Source organism: Anolis carolinensis, unplaced genomic scaffold (genome assembly GCF_035594765.1).
Source record: "Anolis carolinensis isolate JA03-04 unplaced genomic scaffold, rAnoCar3.1.pri scaffold_23, whole genome shotgun sequence".
Taxonomy (NCBI): Eukaryota; Metazoa; Chordata; class Lepidosauria; order Squamata; family Dactyloidae; genus Anolis; species Anolis carolinensis.
Genome location: NW_026943832.1, coordinates 623292 through 643975, shown reverse-complemented (window position 1 = coordinate 643975; position 20684 = coordinate 623292). Strand labels below are relative to the sequence as shown.

General features: G+C 42.2%; 1 protein-coding gene across 1 annotated transcript in view; it reads right to left on the bottom strand.

Annotated features, from left to right (window-relative positions):
- The window catches only part of LOC134294812 (uncharacterized), a 39163-nt gene extending 36437 nt beyond the window's left edge, over nt 1-2726 (bottom strand). The window contains exons 1-2 of the mRNA XM_062966550.1: nt 2668-2726; nt 2243-2477 (exon numbers count right to left, since the gene is read on the bottom strand). Coding sequence (XP_062822620.1) covers nt 2243-2477; nt 2668-2726 — 294 coding nt within the window. The remainder of the gene's footprint in view (nt 1-2242; nt 2478-2667) is intronic.
- Nucleotides 2727-20684: the final 17958 nt, after the last annotated feature.

Sequence of the window (20684 nt, the reverse complement as noted above, 5' to 3'; positions counted from 1 at the left end):
GTAAGTGGGGTTTATATATCTGTTGAATGTCTAGGGTGAGAGAAAGAACTCTTTGTCTATTTGAAGTGTGAATGTTGCAGTTGATCACCTTGGTTAGCATTGAATGGCCATGCAGATGCAAAGTCTGGCTCTTTCCTGCCTTAGAGAATCCTTTGTTGGGAGGTGTTAGCTGGCCTGGATTGTTTCCAGATTGCAATTCCCCTGTTTTTGAAGTGATGTTCTTTAATTGCTATCCTGATTTTAGAGGTTTTTTAAAATACTGGCAGCCAGATTTTGTTCATTTTCATGGTTTCCTCCTTTCTGTTGAAACTGTTTGCATGTTTGTGGATTTCAATGGCTTCTCTATGTAGTCTGATAAGGTGGTTGTTAGAGTGGTCCAGCATTTCTGTGTTCTCAAATAATATACTGTGTCCAGGTTCTGCTATGGACCTCTCTGGTTAAATTAGTCTGTAGTGCCTTTCATTTTACTTGATTTGTGTTTGGGCCCTTCTTTTGGTGGTCTTATGTAGATTTGTCCACAGCTGCAAGGCCATTAAATGCTAATCAAGGTGATCAATTGCAACATTCACATTTGTTTCAAACAGACAAGAGTTCTTTTTCCCAATCTGGACTTTCCACAGATATATAAACCCCACTTGCCTAGTTTCCAACAGACCTTTGAGGATGCCTGCCATAGATGTGGGTGTCAGGAGAGAATGCTTCTGTCCAGAAAACTCATAGCAACCCAGTGATTCTGGCCATGAATGCCTTTGACAACACATTATTATATTATTATTACTACTAAGAAGATAGTATTAATGACAATAATAATAAAACAAACTTTATTTGTATACTGCTCTATCTCCTTGAGGGGACTCAAGGAGACTAGGACACAGAACAATGGCTTCAAACTACAGGAAAGGAGATTCCACCTGAACATCAGGAAGAACTTCCTCACTGTGAGAAGGGCTGTTGGACAGTGGAACTCTCTCCCCGGGGCCGTGGTGGAGGCTCCTTCTTTGGAGGCTTTTAAGCAGAGGCTGGATGGCCATCTGTTGGGGGTGCTTTGAATGCGATTTCCTGCTTCTTAGCGGGGTGTGTGTGTGTGTGGACTAGATGGCCCATGAGGTCTCTTCCAACTCTACTATTCTATGATTCTGTGCAGTTTCCATCATAAATAAAACATTCAATTACAGAACAAGAAACATACAACCATAATAAAACACTGACTCAATTACTACTAACACAACATATTCATTTAAAATTAAACCCGTTTAATTTTTATTTTGCCCCTTGTACGCATAATTCAGCAACAAGGAGGAAAAACAATTTTGCGTGACTCAATCATAAGAAGGCCAAGTCAAAAAGTAGCTATTCTCAGTAGATTTTTCTTTGACTTCTTTTATGCAAGATCCATTACTTTGGGCAATGCCTAGACCCGTGGTTCCCAACCTTTGGGCCTCCAGGTGTTTTGGACTCCCAGAAATCCTAACCAGTTTAGCAGCTGTTAGGAAATGTGAGATCTGACGTCCAAAACACCTGGAGGCCCAAAGGTTGGGAACCATTGGCCCTAGTTAAAAGGATCTTCAAGGAGAAATAAGGATGGTGGGCCAAACACGTTTTAAGTCCACAAGGCTTTAGCTTTAACAGTTGCATGTCCACTTTTGTGTACTGAAGATACAGAAGATGGGACGAATCAGGCCAGGAAATGGGCCATATCCTCTCCAAACATACAATCCGTACACAAACAATAATAATAAAGGGCTGCTGGGATTGGGGGAGGGAAGCAGACACAAAGAAAAGCAATCCCAAGAGACGCTAATGGCCACTCTAGAGAAAGTGGGACACCCTTCCCCCCAAGGAACCCCATATACCCCACTCCATAAGGGCCAAAATTACCTTCAGTCAATAGCCCTGGTCCTCCTTCCCAATAGGAGAACTGGGGGAAGCATTTCCCACTCCCTAAGGGCCAGTTGCCTTCAATCAATAGGCCCTGGTTCAAAGAGAACTGGGGGAAACACAGCGGCGTGGCTCTCGCTGGCTATTGTCTTTCCCTCATAAAGAACCCCCCACTTCCGCCCCTGAGTGGACCGTTGGGAGAGAGATTCGTGAGGGGATTTCTAGGCCACTCCCGCTCCCCCCCCGAAAGACCATACCATTCCACCTCCCTCCGCCCTGCTGAGTGAATCTTGGGCGAGTCCATTATCTACAGGGGGGGAGGGCTGTCGAAAGGACCCCACTCCTTCCTCTTAGGCGCCGGTACCTGAGGGGCGTTGAAGGAGCGCTCCCTCGGCCCGCCACCCCTGGCAATGGCTTCCGGGAGAGTCAGCGCGGCTCCATCCGCCCATATCACGCGCGGAGAAGAAAAAAAAAGGCCCGACCGCACCGCTTTCCGGCTCCCTCTTCGCCTCCTCGAAGCCTCCCTCCCAACCCGAGCGCGCGGGCTCAACGAGCGCCCGGCCGCGCCGCCTTCTGCGCCCTCGCCCCGCCCCCTCCACCTACCATTCAGCCAGCAGGGAAACAATGACGTCACCTCTATTGACTTCCTGGCCTGCCAATCGCAGCCGCCAAACCTGCCAGACCGCCCCCTTTCTCTCGTTTTAGGCGCCCGCACTCTCTTTTTCTTTCTCTCTCCCTCCCCCCCCCCCTCCGGCAACGAGAGGACTCTTCCTTTGTTTTAGCTGTTACGCGGAGACCACCAGAGGGTAGGTCTCCTTTACGTCAACGCGATGACGTACCCGAGTCATAACACGCAGGCGCTATGGGGTGTTTCGTTTTTTCAAAAACAAAGCCCCCTCCGTTTCCCCCTGGTGTAACATGTATAGCCACCAGAAGCAACACAATAAAAAACCCATCCTTCATTATTAAAATTCCAAGGCCACATACAAAACCTATTGAAATTAACCATCAAAATATACTCTTAAAATTCCATATCAAACCCAACAAATTTCAGTAAGCTAGGAGGCATTACATTACTTGGGCAAATAAATCTGCTCTAAAACAGGCACTAAATCAGTATCAAGGCTGACACCTCAGGTACTGCAGAGAGGAGGATATTCCAAAGAGAATTGTAACGTAACAGACCCTTCCTTTGATGGCTGATGGCAATACGTATGCATATATCAAGAGGCCTTGAATGTGAATGATCCAGCCCACCACTGTTTCTAAGCACTGACCCACAATATGGGTAATTCCACCAAACTCATGCCACAGAGAAACACTGCTGGGGAACATCAGCATATAGATGACAGCATATCCCAGATCTCTTAGTGACCATTCCCAATAGCTTATCACAAGGTTTGTTAAAGTGATATGCATGCCACTGCAGCCCTATACAAGGAACTTTGCCACATTCTAACCCATTCCATAAAACCCTCACAATCTGTTCAAACTGGGATTGAGGGATTAAGAGGGCATGGGATTGACTGAGTTGCTCCAAGTGCCTTGCCTATTTATTTATTTATTTATTTATTTTATGGCATTTATATCCCACTCTTCTCACCCCAAAGGGGACTCAGAGCGGCTTACAAGTTATATGTACATACAATATATATTATTAGCATAGCACAATATTAGTATCATATATTACTATATTGTACTATACCCTTATATTGCAATATTAGTAATATTACATGTTATATTTATTATATTATATTGTATTATTATTAGCATTATATTGTATAAGAATATTATGATCAATATTATATGTATATACAATGCATTATATTATTAGCGTAGCACAATATTAGTAACACCTAGAGTGACCAAGAGGCCTTGATGGCGAATGATCCAGCCCACCACTGTTTCTAAGCACTGACCCACAATTTGGGTCAGTGTCTATGTCTTCTGGATCTATACAATCGAAGCCTATTCTGCAACTTACCAAATGGGCATACTGTGCCTCAAATTGATCTTTAATTTTAAATGGTTTCCATGACCTTGCAAAGGCAAGTGATCTTGCCTTCAAACTGTTCTTCCAGTTGAACGCAACATGGTTTCATGGGTTCTAGCACCCCATTGACCTGGGTCAATGGTCTCCAGCTTTGAACCTCACAAAACAACTCTGGTGTGGCATAGGCTGCATGTCCTATCCTTAACTATTCTTAAAGTGAACATCCTATGACTGGAGATGCCTGAAATGTCTGCATTCAAAGCATGGCTTCCAAGCAAGGCTGTGTGTTTTTCCCCATGGGTGGCAGAAGATTAGAAAGGGCCATAGCTGGCATATTATCTCAAAGGGCATTTATTTAATTTATTGGACTAATATTCCATATTTCTCCAAAAACTGGATCTTGGGATTGTTCACAACAGGTACAAATAAAAACACAAATACATGTTAAAATACCAACAAGCTGTGATGTTAAAAGATAACTGCATTAAAAGTTGTTGCTAATAAAATAATATACAAATCTACGTGTATCAGCGGCAGCATATGCCAAATATACTTAAATAAAATGTCTTTGCCTTCTGTCCAACAGACAGGGATCATGTCTCTTGCTACCATCTGAATAATAGATAAGTTGGCAGAAGTTGAACTCCCAGCTTCTTGTAAAGAGTTAAAGATGTGACTATAGCCAGGATTATTTATGTTGGTACTTGTAACATTCCAGGAGTAGCACTAGATTTGTTCTTTGCAGTGCAAAACTAGTCCAGTATTGCTTTTATATACAATCACTGAACTGTTCATCGTTGCTTCTGAAAAGTTATTTGGAAAGCTCACCCTTGACTTAATCAGCTGTTTTCAATATCCTTACAGAAGTACAGGGACTTCAGGCCAAAGATCCTCCACAATTTTTCTTTTCTTTTTGGCAACAACATGTTGTACTGCCTGGAAAACTGTTTCTCAGATATCCCCCAACTTTCTAAAAGCATGTTGTCAATAGAGAGGTGAGACTACTATGTGTGTGTGTGTGTGTTGGGGGGGGGGGACTTTCAGAAACCACATTACAGTCTCCTAGGTTACTGTCTCCAGAAGCTTAGTCATTCAGTGAGGAAGTAGAAACTCAGCAAAGATAATATGGAAGATGTTCTATCTTGCTGAGAAACCCAGTGGTACTCAACAACATTTTGTTATGGTGTGAAGACACTTAATTGCTCCGAAAGTGTACAAAGTGTACAAAATATGCAAGTTAATAAGATTTAATACATAGTTGGATGAAATTAGCAACAGTTAAAACCAATTAAAATATGAGATTAAAACTTCTAACAGGAACTCTGCATTCCTTCCATGGAGCCCCAGTTTCCATTGACACCAACCTTGACCTAATTCACCAGTGGTTCCAAAAATACGTTGCTTCACTCTTTGTAATAATGGTTCCTCCAATGAACATTGCAACCTTATTTCACCAAGTCTATGCCATATAAGTATTTGGGCATAAAATGGATAGCTAGCTTTAGCTTGAGTAGACCTGCTGAATCAATATATGGATGGTAAATCAACATTTAACAGAATTAAAAAAGCAGAATGTCTATTTTTATCACTGGTGGGAAAACTTTGGCCCTCCAGATGTTTTGGATTACAACCTCTGTAGACCCAACTATTGGTCATGCTTGGTTGGGCTGTTGCAAGTTGTAGCCCAGTTGGCAGCCCAGCTGTTCCTGCCCTGATCTAGATTATATCCTTTTGACTGGAATCTGCACAGAACACAATAGGAACTACTTCCAAGTTGCCATCTGGAGCTCTCCATATTCGCTGGGGCTAGGGGCATACGACTCTAAAAGTGAAAAATCATGAATACAGATATTGCTATTTTTTCCCTGAGAGAACACATCTCTAGGAATTTATATTTATTTATTTATTTATTTATTTGCGACATTTATATCCCGCCCTTCTCACCCCAAAGGGGACTTAGGGCGGTTTACAAGTATATATACATACAATATATTATATTATACAACTACATTGCAATATTATTAGTAATATTGCATGTAATATAAATATACAATTATAATAGTGAATTATACATTGTATTACATCATATTATTATTAATATTACATGTATATACAATATATTATAATATTAGTATAGTATTATATTATTATATATTATTATATCATTAAATTGATACAGGAGACATGGTAGAAAGATGTCTTCCTGGCCCCGCCTTCTTCATTCTGGTCCAGAATGGCAGATAGACCTTGGGTGGGGAGTGCTCTATTTCTAGATCTTCTAGCATGACTATTTGGTTGAATTCCAGTGGAAGCTGACCATAGAATCTCACTGAATATTCATTGAGAGGTGTTCACTCGAGAAATCTCTAGGCCCTCCAGCAAGACTGGAGGAATTGAACCACTGGAGGACCTGGAGAGTCCTAGAAAGAACATTTTAATCAAATCTGTGAATAATCAAATTCTCAGAAGTCAAAACTGCAAATGTGGAGGGACCATTGTAATTCTAATTTAAACTAGGTATAACCAAATGGATATTAGAAGCAACAGAGTTCTGCCCATTTTTGTATCTAAGTTCTATTAAAATTGATGGAACTCAGATTCCTTTAATGGGTACAAGACTATGATAAATATTCTACTTTGCATGATTTTTCTCTCACAATAATTTTTTTGAAATCAGGAAAACCCTGAAACAACATTGTGTCAACAAAATTGTTTTGATTTTGAAATGTATCTTTCAAGTGTCAATCTATCAGTATAATAACAATAATAATAATAATAATAATAATAATAATAATAATAATAATAAAACTTTATTTATACCCCGCCACCATCTCCCCAACGGGGACTCGGGGCGGCTTACATGGGGCCATGCCCAGACACCATACAATATAACAAAATAAAACAACATATCATAACACAATATAACAGTGCAAAAATAATCATATACATTACAGCACAAATCAGAGAAAACAGTAAAAAACAGGGCGGGCCACATGAACACTTAATTAAAAACTCGGGAGAGAGAGGCATACAAATAAAGGGAACAGGGATATAAAATGGTGGAGCAGTCTAAAGGATAGAATCCAAGGGGAATAACCAAAGAGGTATATAACATTTACTCCCCAAAGGCACATCGGAAAAGCCATGTTTTTAGATCTTTCTTAAAGGCTAACAAGGTGGGGGCTTGCCTGATCTCAGTGGGCAGTGAATTCCACAGTCGGGGGGCCACAGCAGAAAAGGCCCTCTCCCTCGTTCCCACAAGACGGGCCTGGGATAAAGGCAGTGGCGAAAGAAGGGCCTCCCCGGATGAACGAAGGGATCGGGCAGGTTTATGATAGGAGATACGGTCACTAAGGTAGGTGGGTCCCAAACCGTTTAGGGCTTTATAGATGATGGTCTGCACCTTGAATTGGGACCGGAAAGTGAACGGCAGCCAGTGGAGCTCTTTGAACAGGGGAGTAGATCGTTCCCTGTAGCTCGCCCCTGTTATTAATCTGGCCGCCGAACGCTGAACCAATTGTAGTTTCCGGGCCGTCTTCAAGGGAAGCCCCACGTAGAGCGCATTACAGTAGTCCAGTCTAGAGGTAACTAAGGCATGCACCACCGTGGTCAAGTCAGACTTCACGAGGTATGGTCGCAGTTGGCGCACAAGCTTGAGTTGTGCAAAGGCCCTCCTGGCCACCGCCGACACCTGAGCCTCAAGCGTCAACACTGAGTCCAGGAGGACCCCCAAACTGCGGACCTGTGATTTCAGGGGGAGTGCAACCCCGTCCAGCACAGGTTGCCACCCAATACCCCGATCCGACGAGCAACTGACCAGGAGGGCCTCTGTCTTGTCAGGATTGATCCTCAGCTTGTTCCTCCTCATCCAGTCCGCCACAGCGGCCAGGCACTGGTTCAGAATCCGAGGGGCTTCCTTGGAGTTAGATGGAAATGAGTAGTGGATTTGCGTGTCATCTGCGTAGAGATGGCAACACCCTCCAAAACTCCGGATGACCTCTCCCAACGGTTTCATGTAGATGTTGAATAGCATGGGGGATAAAATAGACCCTTGCGGGACCCCACAGGTCAATGGCCAGGGGTCCGAGCAGGTATCCCTCTGCTTCACCATCTGGGAACGACCCTCCAGGAAGGACCGGAGCCACTGCAGAACAGTGCCACCGAGCCCCATCCCGGAGAGCCTCCCCAGAAGGATACCATGGTCGATGGTATCGAAAGCCGCTGAGATGTCCAAGAGAACCAGCAGGGTCACACTCCCCCTGTCCAGCTCCCTGCGGAGGTCATCCACCAAGGCCACCAAAGCCGTCTCGGTGCTGTGCCCAGGCCTGAAGCCAGACTGCGAGCGGTCCAGAAAATCAGTGTCATCGAGGAACTCCTGGAGCTGCGTGGCAACCACCCGCTCCAGAACCTTGCCCAAAAACGGGAGGTTGGAGATTGGTCTGTAGTTGTTACAAACAGATGGATCAAGCGAGGGCTTTTTTAGTAGTGGTTTTACTACCGCCTGCTTAAAGCAGGATGGAACTGACCCCTGAACCAAAGAAGCATTTATTATGGTCACAAACCAATCCAACAACCCATCTTTGGCCAGCTTAACCAGCCAGGAGGGACAAGGATCCAGAGCGCAGGTGGTCGCCCTCACAGACCCAAGAATCCCCTCCATGTCATCAGGAAGAACAGGCCGGAAAGAATCCCATAAGATCGAACAGACAGGTACCTCGGTTACCTCCTCTGGGACTACAATTAAACTGGAGTCCAAGCCATGGCGTATCTGAGCAACTTTGCCTGCAAAGTGGTGCGCGAAATCGCTGCACCTAGTTGCCAAGTCATCGGGAAGCCCCTGGGTCTCAGGAGGCCGCAGGAGCTCCCCAACAACTCGGAACAACTCCGATGGCCTATTGGCCGCAGACGCTATGCGGGCAGTCGTGAAAGCTTTCCTGGCTGCTCGCAAAGCCACGGAGTAAGCCTTAATAGCGGCTTTAGCCCGTGCTTGGTCAGACACATCCTGGGTATCGAATGCTTACTGTGTGTAAACTGCCTTGAGTCCCTTTCAGGAGACAGAGAGGTATATAAATAAAGTTTTGTTGTTGATGTTGAACCCAAGGCTTGGGCAAGTTAAACTGTGGGTATGGGTTCTGTGATTAAGGGGTCTTATTGTAATGAAGGCCAAGTTTTGTAAGTGTGAATTAAGGTGATTTCTTCCTTCTTTTCATAATTGCAAATGACAAAACTGACAAATAGAAACAAGAATGTGTCACATTGGAGAAGCCCCACTCATTCCAATGTTTATTAACTCACGTTCCTGCAATCTTTAGCCAGATAATGATGACGCGTGATGTGTTTAGTAGATCACCAACATCTGGATGCCAAAAGGGTTGCCTATTGCAATTTTGAGAGGTTTGATATTGACAGGTGTTTATACTTTGGGCAGTTTCTAGTGCGCCTTAATCCGCACTGACCTTTATCAATGAGTGACAGAAACGAGGATGAAACTGGGCTATAAACTGAAGATTACTTTACAATTTAGTGGGAAATGACATCCTAAATGTCAGAACAGCCACGAATTTGTCTCTCTGTCTCCCAAACATAGTCAGAGTGATTTCAGTCAATTAACTACCACTATAATCAGCGAATGGCTATGTTTATTTATTTGTACACTGATATTGCTCTGTGTCTTTTTAAACGATCTTTGTTGAAGCACCTTCAAGAAAAAGAGTTTTGTAGAAGTTTTAGAACTATGCAAATATATTAGGTTAGCTCCCTCCCTATCGTCCTTCAGGAAACAACTAAATACTTGGATGTTTTGGTTGGCCTTTGGTGAGACAGTCACTAGATAATCAGCTCCAGATGGTATTAATAATCTATCCTGCATTTTATTGGGTCCTTATCTTCTGTGATAAGCCTCAGTGGAAAAGTGCGTTAAAGCGCTGAGCTGCTGAACTTACAGACCGAAAGGTGCCAGGTTCAAATCCCGGGAGCAGAGTGAGCGCCCGCTGTTAGCTCCAACTCCTGCCAACCTAGCAGTTCAAAAACATGCCAATGTGAGTAGATCAATAGGTACCACTCCGGCGGAAAGGTAACAGTGCTCCATGCAGTCATGCCGGCCACATGACCTTGGAGGTGTCTACAGACAACACCGGCTCTTCGGCTTAGAAATGGAGATGAGCAGCAACCCCCAGAGTCAGACATGACTGGACTTAACGTCAGGGGAAACCTTTACCTTTTATCTTCTATGCACTTTAATTCATCATTCTATTTTTGCATTGCTGCCTCAGTTTCCCACCTATGGAGATGATAGAATTGTGCGTGGTGGTTGACTGATATTATTAACTATTGTTATAACATTCTCATTTTTATATTGTATCATTGTGTTTATCTTTTTATACTGTGAATTGTGTTTATGTTGTTGTTTATTATATGCAAAGTTGTCAGACTCCGCCCCATGTAAGCCGCCCCGAGGCCCCGTGGGGAGATGGTGGCGGAATATAAATAAAGTTGTTTATTATTTATTATAATTATTTATTATTATTATTATTATTATTATTATTATTATTATTATTATTATTTTATCTTTTTTTTATTATGACACAGCAAACAAGATAGATATGCTGGATTTCATATCACAAAATCACAAGTCGAACACTTCCCAAGTGTCTAGGACTGTGTGATGTATTTTCGGATGATGCGTGCAGATCCCAGTAGGGTGGCCTTTTGCAGTTGGCAGATCGTAATTTTGTCAATGTCTATTGTTTCCAAATTATTATTATTATTATTATTATTATTATTATTATTATTATTATTATTATTATTATTTTGAAACACAACAACATGAGTCCACAGCAGACACTCTGCTGGCTGTTGTATTGGATCACACGTCGGACACTTCCCAAGTGTCTAGGGCTCTGTGATGTATCGGCAAGTAATGCATGCAGATCCAAGTCAGGTGGCCTTCTGCAGCTGGCAGGTGGGGATTTTGTCAGCGCCGATTATGTTCAAGTGCCGGCCAAGGTCTTTAGTCACTGCACCCAGTTTGCTGATCACCACTGGAACCACCTTGACTGGCTTGTGCCAGAGTCTTTGCAGTTCGATCTTTAAATCCTCATATTGTGTCAGCTTTTCCAGTTGTTTCTCCTCAATCCTGCTGTCACCTGGGATTGCAACATTGACAATCCATACTTTTGTTTTTTAACACGATCGTGAGGTCAGGAGTATTGTGCTCCAAAACCCTGTCTGTCTGAATTTGGAAGTCCCAGAGTAGCTTGATATGTTCATTCTCTGTAACTTTTTCCGGCTTGTGATCCCACCAGTTCTTGGTTGCAGGCAGATGGTATTTGTGGCACAAGTTCCAATGAATCATCTGAGCAATGGTGTTATGCCTCTGCTTGTAGTCTGTCTGTGCGATCTTCTTGCAGCAGCTGAGGATGTGATCTATTGTTTCATCTGCTTCCTTGCAGAGTCTACATTTGGGATTAGTTGTCGACTTTTCAATTTTGGCTTTGATGGCAGTGTTGTTGTTGTTATTATTATTGTTATTCAGATTCACCCAATTAATTCAATCAACTACAGATCAGGTGATTAATCAGCCGTGAAAACAAATTCAATATTCACGAGCTCGATATCTATTTATGTACATATTATAGGTAACAAAGTCTAGCGTAAGTAGCAAATTGCACCACTTGGAGGCATATATGGCGGTGGGCTCTATTTCTGCACTTAATTAGCTAATCCTGGTTGAATTCTTCATGGCCTTCACCAGTTCCTTTGCTGTTCCTATTTCGCCACAATCCAAGACATTATTAACCAGCTGCCTTCCCTTGGTGCTGGTAGGTAACTATGTGATATGTGACTTGTAAGCAGTCCTGCTGTTTGTTACTGGCAATTAATTTCTCTGGAGCCTTTCTTCCATTCAGATGAGGCCTTTCGGCACCAAATCCAGCTATTCTAATACTCCCCACTTCTGCAGTTGAGGGAGAAAAAAAAGCTCAGACTGACAGATTATCACAGGGCAGTTAAGCATGTAATTGCTCAAATGAGTTAAAATCCCTTCAAATATCTGTCTTTGTACCTCATCACACCACTTCATGGACTCAAATATTTGACAATTGATGAAGATAAACTAAAGGGATCTTCATTAGCTACCAACCACCATGACAAGCTTCTTTCAGAGCCAGGCTGCTGAATTTGGGGGACTTATTATCTACTTAAAAAGCCGCAGGAAAGCAGGGAAAATACTTCAGCACACTTTAGACAAGAAGGAAAAATCACCTAGAAGCTTACATGGTAGTTAGGGTCAAAAAAAAAAAGCCCTGGGGGTTTGCTAAACTTGTCAAAATTAGGCAGTGAAATAGCAGAGGATCAAAACTTGCAGGGAAATTTATCGGCAGTCTGATATCTTTCTGGTTGTTCTCAGTGGATATTCTTACTTTAAAAAATGGAAAGAGAAGAAACCTCATTGAAATAATACATATATTCTGGTATGACATAAAGAAACTCCGGAGGAAACAAATAGCCTAAGGCCCAAATAGCCCAAGGCTCAATTTCCCAATGCCCAATAGAACCAAGTAAACAAAAAAGTTTTGTCAACTTACAAAGAGAAAAAAATTCACCCTGAAGATATGGGTTCCCATGGACTCCTGTTTTGTTGTTTGTCCCAGCTTCCACCTCCTATCTTGTTCTTTTGGAGTTCTTGCATGCCATCTCCTTGCTTGCATATTACAAGGGTCCAATGAGCACGGAAGTGTCCAGTGGACATTGGAACAGATCTCAGAAGCACCCCATGTGCGTCAGAAACATCCAATGCACCTAGGAAAGTCTTCCTGGTGCTCCAAGACACGTCTTTGGACAAAACCCAAAATAAAACGCAGAAAGGCACCTTCTTCCATGTTTGGTGGACCTCTAGGGTGGTAAAAAATATGGAAAAAGGTGACTAAAGAAACTAATAGAACGTTCTCTTTAAAAAGTTAAGAAACCTGGCTATTTAAATGTGCATTTGATTAAATTGGCATAAATTGACGACTGTCCCTTACCTCCACCTAGACCCGGTTACTGCACTTCTTCTGGTTCATTCAGTAGAGATTTATAAGATACTAGCTGTGCCCGGCCACGCGTTGCTGTGGCGAAGTCTGGTGGTCTGGGAAATAAAGTATTGAGGAATTGGTGGTAGTTAAGGTCAAGGGTAAACATTTTCCCCTGACGTTAAGTCCAGTCATGTCTGACTCTGGGCGTTGGTGCTCATCTCCATTTCTAAGCCGAAGAGCCGGCGTTGTCCGTAGACTCCTCCAAGGTCATGTGGGATGACTGCATGGAGCGGCGTTACCTTCCCACCGGAGCAGTACCTATACATCTACTCTCATTTTCATGTTTTTGAACTTCTGGGTTGGCAGAAGCTGGGGCTAACAGTGGGGGCTCTCTCCGCTCCCCCAATTCAAACCTGTGGCCTTTCGGTCCAGAAGTTCAGCAGCTCAGCGCTTTAACATACTGCGCCATCAGGGGATATTATTTCCTAAAGGTTGTGAATATACAATATTTCTGATTGGTTTTTTTTGTTTGTTGGAGGCAAGTATGAATGCTGCAATTAGGAAAAATGATTAGGATGTAATGGCCTTGCAGCTTTAAAGCCTGGCTGTTTCCTCCCTGAGTGAATTTTTTGTTGGGAGGTGTTAGCTGGCCCTGATTGTTTCCTGTCTGGAATTCCCTTGTTTTCAGAATGGTGTTGTTTGCGATATTTTATGTGCTTCTACTGTCTGTGGCCCTGAGGAAACAGGATTTGCCAGACTTTGGTGATGGGAAGATTTTGTTGGGAAGTGTTAGCTGGCCCTGATTGTTTCCTGTGTGGAATTCCCCTGTTTTCAGAGTGTTGTTCTTTATTTACTGTCCTGGTTTTAGAGATTATATTGTTCTGTTTTATTATATCACATTAATTTTCATATATTCTGATTTTAGTGTTTTTGAATACTTGGAGCCAGATTGTATTCATTTTCACAGTTGACCGCAAAACAATAATAATAATAATAATAATAATAATAATAATAATAATAATAATAGTAATAATAATGACTTTGGTAATACATAGTGCTTCACTGCCTTCTCAGCTTCCTTTCTGGAAGAATCCTTTCTTGGGAGATGTTAGCTGGCCCTGATTGTTTCCTTTGTGGAATTTCCAATTTCACTGCTTTATTTACTTTCTTTATTTCTTTATTTACTATCCTGGTTTTAGAGATTATATTGTTCTGCATTATTCTATCCCAGAAATTATTTCATATCAAAGTAGAATCTCTCTTATCCAACATTTGCTTATACAATGTTCTGGATTATCCAACACAGCCTGCCTTTTCATAATCAATGTTTTTGTAGTCGGTGTTTTAAATTCATTGTGATATTTTAGTGGTAAATTTGTAAATACAGTACAGTAGAGTCTCACTTATCCAACATAAAAGGGCCGGCAGAATGTTGGATAAGCGAATATGTTGGATAATAAGGAGGCATTGAGGAAAAGCCTATTAAATATCAAATTAGGTTATGATTTTACAAATGAAACACCAAAACATCATGTTATACAACAAATTTGACAGAAAAATAGTTCAATACGCAGTAATGCTATGTAGTAATTACTGTATTTATGAATTTAACACCAAAATATCACGATATATTGAAAACATTGACTACAAAAATGCGTTGGATAATCCAGAACATTGGATAAGCGAGTGTTGGATAAGTGAGACTCTACTGTAATTACTACATAGCATTACTGCGTATTGAACTACCTTTTCTGTCAAATTTGTTGTATAATATGATGTTTTGGTGTTTAATTTGTATACCTAATTTGATGTTTAATTGGCTTTTCCTGAATCCCTTCTTATTATCCAACATATTCACTTATCCTGCCGGCCTGTTTATGTTGGATAAGTGAGACTCTACTGTATATTGATAATCTTAAATTATCTGCTTAGAACTGGATTATATGAGGCCCCTTCTTCACAGCTGTATAAAATGCACACTGAACTGGATTATATGGCAGTGTGGAGTCAAGATAATCCAGTTCAAAGCAGATAATATAAGATTATAAATGGGTTATATAGCTGTGTGGAAGGGCCTTGAATCTACACTGCCATATAATCCAGTGCAAATTAGATAATCTGTGGAAGAAGTCTAAGTGAGGCCTAAATCTGCCTGTCCCCTAACTGAACCCTGGCTGTTCTTTGGCTGAATTGGTTGCTAGGCGACCAAGTGGGCAGAGATTAGCCCTCTAAACTGGCAGCAATTGGATAAAAACAATTATTCCTCTCCCTCTAATTAGGACTTTATTTTTCTTTTCTTTTTGTTGTATCAACCCTGAGGCGTGGGTGTGATGACGGTCGCCCCAGCTTTCAAATTGATTTAAAAACGCAGCAGAGAGTTCCATAGATTACTCTCCAAAAGAACGGAGCGGGACCGCAACAGACTATTATTAAAAGACCTTTTTTCCTTCATTTTCCTCTTCCCTGAACTATGTAACAAAATCCCCCAATAAAAGTAGCATTTATTTTAACAGTAACACTCTCTATCTGGTTATTTTGTATCTCCCTCTGACTCCTTCCTTTTTGCATGCGGTTTCTCTCCCTCCCGTCCTTTAACTCCGGCTGAGGTTCTCCGCCATAGATTAACATGGCGGACGATATAAATTGGCTCATATCTCTATCAAAATTACCCCTAGAACGCTCCTCTTTTAGTCTTAACCCTTTCTAAGGCTCCTGACTCGAAGACAACCAGCAGAACCGGAATCGGTCCAGTTTTCGGCACCTCATCAGCTGACTGTCAAACGGGACTGACAGCTCCTTTCAAGCCAAGCTGCAGCCTTATCCCGGGTTTTCCTCTCCCCGCGACCCGCGGAATGGTTTTCCCTAGCCCCTTTCTGTGAATTGGGGATAGGGGGATCGCTCTCTCGCTGGGGAGACATAGTTCACCAAGGACCCTCACCCTCTACAGCTGCCAGGGGATGCCCGGACGGGGGCCCTCCACGTTTCATTCATAATTTCATGATTTTATGAAGGAGAAGAACACTCTTCCTCAGACCTACCCCTGGAACTTATGAAATCCTATACTTCCAAAGACTACAACCTACATGTGCCTCTTCCCCATGCCATCTCTATGAATTCCTTATGAACTCCTTCTCCTCATGTATTTGTGAATTTTCATATTCTATGTACATGACTCACTGTTGTATGAATTTCAAATCGTTGGGCTAACTTCATGGATTGTGAAATCATGTTGCTTGAACCCCACTTCTATGTTGAATTCCCCAGATGTTGTGAACTTCGTTCTGATCAAATGTTTCCTATTACTTATATCGATTGTTTATATCATTCATGATTCCCCTTTATGCAATGTCACCCACCTTTATGGATTCTCCTTTATTTTCTTGAAAGCTGCCTATATGTATTTATACTCTTTGGGATCCCCGGAAAATATGTGTTTTTCCCAGCTGGGTTTATATTCCAACTTTATTTTTAATTTTCATTTTATCCCATATAATTGGCAGATCATGAAATCCAATGGGAAATATTATGACCCCAACCTGAACTCTAGCCCCATGACTCAGACCTCCCTTCCCAAAAACAAAAGGATAATCTGCCACAGTTTAATCCCATCTCATTCCGATCGCATGGACAATATAGGGCGAGTCACCAAATTCCTAAAGGTGACTCGCCCCCAAGGCAAACATTGTCATATCTCAGGCCGGGACGCCGCAGGAAGGCACCCTGTGGGGCCGTCAATGGCGGCTCATCACCACCCATCACCACTTCCAGTCTGACACCCCAAAGACATATCTAAAATCTGTGAACGTGACAGGACCCCGGACATCCTTGATGGGTGTCATTAATTCCTTTAGAAATTGGCTGGGCCAGAATTAATCCGATGTTTCCTGTCCGGTCACCGCATTGTTTCTATAGCTCCCGCCTCCCCCTCTCTGATTGGCCCGAGGGGGGACAGAAAACGGCTCCCCATTGGGCCAGCAGAGCAAGGCGGGAAACGAAAGCCCGCCTCATTCAACCTCTCAGCCTATCCGCGATCAGATGGGCAGGGAAGCGGGGCGGGAAATTCAAAGGGCTGTCAGACCAAAACATTGTATAAATATGGCTTTATTTGAAACATATGTTACGCTAGTAGATTGAATGATCACTATTAGCGTCCTTTTCAGCTGAATTGCTCAATAAAACTCCTTGGCGGATTTTTCCTTCAACTTGGCGGACCTTCTTCATTTCAGGCTTCAGGTTGTATTGCGGCTTATATTCTTCTTTTGGCTTCGCCAAGGTCCGTTCCCTCAGGACCGGATCGGCTTCCTTCTAAAGGGGCCCGATCCCCCAAACGCGGTCGACAACAGGTGATGGGTTGTGTTGTCAAATTTCGAGGTTGGGGGGCCTGTACTTTTGTTGTTTTGTGGGTCGCCGTGATGCCATCACTCTTTTATATATATAGATTGTACACAGACAAGATTTGCCTTGCCCCCAGTGGAATATGTTCACTGCGCTTGACTTTAGTTATTGCTTGAGTATGTTTTAATGTATTATATGTTTTATGATTTTATGTTTATATGTTTTAAATGTAATTATGTGATTGTATTTTATTGTGTATTGCTGGCCTTGGTCCCCATGTGAGCCTCCCCGAGTCCCTTCAGGGAGATGGGGTGGGATATAAGAATAACATTATTATTATGATGACACAGCAAACAATGCTGGATTTCATATCACAAAATCACAAGTCGAACACTTCCCAAGTGTTTAGGACTGTGTGATGTATTTTCGGATGATGGGCGCAGATCCCAGCAGGGTGGCCTTTTGCAGTTGGCAGATCGTAATTTTGTCAATGTCTATTGTTTCCAAATGCCGGCTGAGATCTTTTGGCACGGCACCCAGTGTGCCCATCACCACCGGGACCACCCGCACTGGTTTCTACCAGAGTCTTTGAAGTTCAATCTTGAGGTCCTGAGTTTTTCCTGTTGTTTTTCGTCAATGCGACTGTCATCTGGGATGGCAACATCAATGATCCAAACCTTTTTCTTTTCCACAACTGTGAGGCCTGGTGTGTTGTGCTCCAGAACTTTGTCAGTCTGGATTCGGAAGTCCCACAGTATCTTTGCGTGCTCATTTTCCAATACTTTTGCGGGTTTGTGATCCCACCAGTACTTTGCTGCTGGGAGGTGGTACTTGAGGCATAAGTTCCAATGAATCATTTGGGCCACATAGTTATGCCTCTGTTTGTAGTCTGTCTGTGCAATTTTCTTACAGCAGCTGAGGATATGATCAATGGTTTCGTCGGTTTCCTTGCACAGTCTGCAATTTTGGGTCATCAGCTGATTTTTCAATCTTGGCCTTAATTACATTTGTTCTGATTATTATTATTATTATTATTATTATTATTATTATTATTATTATTATCATCACTTAACAGAGATTCCTTGCATTTCTGCATCATAGCAACAGATTCATAAAGTTGTGAAGACTACAGTGTAGAAGTTTAGCCTTTCATTTTCTTTCTCAAATGAAGAAAAAAGTTATGAAGTTCGATTCCATAATTTTTCACATTCAAGGACTTTTGTGTACAATTTTATTTGAACAAAAAACTTGATTGAATAAAAAAAAACCCTCTGCAATTGCTCAGTGACTTCGAATCCTATTATTTCAATCTAACACAGACACATTGAATCAATTGTTGAAGGATGACTCATCTGTTGGTCATTTGGTTTGTTCCAACATGTTTTGATTTTGATGTTGATTCCTTATCCAGGCTAAGGTGCCAAACCAATGTCACATTCCTCAATGACAATACCCACAAGGCCCAAATATGACTCTCTTTATTTGTTAACACTTACAGTAGATTCTCACTTATCCACGCTAAATGGGCCGGCAGAAGCTTGGATAAGCGAATATCTTGGATAATAAGGAGGGGTTAAGGAAAAGCCTATTAAACATCAAATTAGGTTATGATTTTACAAATTAAGCACCAAAACATCATGTTGTACAACAAATTTGACAGAAAAAGTAGTTCAATACATAGTAATATTATGTTGTATTTAGTACTGTATTTACGAATTTAGCACCAAAATATTACAATATATTGAAAACATTGACTACAAAAATGGCTTGGATTATCCAGAAGCTTGGATAAGTGAGGCTTGGATAAGTGAGACTCTACTGTATTATAGTAGAGTGTGTGCAATGTACACCTGAGTATCAAATGCTTGGAAGCAACCATTGATGCCAATGCTGCCTTCTTTGCATGCTTGTAATTTTCCAAGCTGCCTGGCCATTGTTGGAAATTGGATGTTGGGCTGTGAGTAGACCTTTGGCCTGATCCAGAAGGGTTTTTCTGCTGCTCTTGAGAAACAAGCATCCTGACTTTCGTGAGATCAATGTCTCCCCTTGAATTCTCAGATTGCTATTTGACATTCCGTTTGACATTTGCTCTACCAAAGTCATCTACATAGGGCTCGCTGTTGGGGGGGAAAAGTGCAGCAGGAGGAGATAAAATGGACATCAGCGAATGACGAAGTAAGCGATGTTGGCAAAAATGTATTGCATTCTGCAGTCTTTCACCTCTTGTCAGGTTCCTCTTTTGCAGGAGTCCTTCTCGCTGTTATTATCTTCCTCCTCTCACTTGACAGGTGAGGTCAAGCACTGGACTAGTCAATAAAGTTTCTCATGTATATTTCAAAGAACAGTAGTCAATTAACCTTGAGAGAGGTAGACATTGTCTTGTCGACAACAATAGCCCACGATGCTGAATGTGTGGCAGGATGGAGCAGCGGATGAATGAAAGACTGGACACTTCCAACAGATTGTCCTCTGTATTGGATCAGGTTTGTCTATGTCTCAAGCATGAAAGGGGTGATGGAAGGCAGTCACCTGTCATCCTAAATGTTTCATTTAGGAACGTAGCCCATTTGAATGGCACCTACTCTCATGCTGGAGGATTGCACCAGACATAACCATAAATCCCTTTAAACAGAGGACACTAAAGCTGTAGTTTTAGAAGGTCTTTAGTCTTCTCTGCCAAAGAGTGCTGAGGCTCCACCAATCTGCAAATCCCAAGATTCCATTGCATTGAAGCATGACAGTTTTTTTGTGTGTGTGTGTCAGGAGCAACTTGAGTCACTTCTGGAGTGAGAGAATTGGCCGTCTGCAAGGACGTTGCCCAGGGGACACACGGATGTTTTGATGTTTTTACCATCCTTGTGGGAGGCTTCTCTCATATCCCTGCATGGAGCTGGAGCTGATAGAGGGAGCTCATCCACGCTCTCCTCGGGTGGGATTCGAACCTGCAGCCTTCAGGTCAGCAACCCAACCTTCAATTCATGAGGCTTTAATCCACTACGCCACCGAGGGCTCCTAACACCATGACAGTTAAAGTGCTTTTAAACTGCATTAACTCTACATTGTAGATGCACCCAATGAGTGATTCAATAGCCCTGGAAAGCTTCCTAGGAGGGAATGCTGACACAAACCGTATCTTCTCGCTGACTTTTATTGACCTGGCAGTCTGAAATAGTACTTTTGAAAATGATCTGTATTCATGGACTGTGTACCATAGATTTAACCACCCACAATTTGAATATTCCAGACGAAGTGCCTTTTCTCTGCCTGGTCCTAGAGGGAGCAGGTGGATAATTGATTTTCATGAATGATCAGCAGAAATGAAACTGAATTCAGAAAGCATTTTCAGAGATGCACCACTGTGTAATGCACCACTGCAGTGACAAACTGAAGTATTTGCTAAGAGTCTGTCATGAGACATAGAAAGAAGTAGCAAAATGTATCTGTAAATTGTGGATTCATCATAT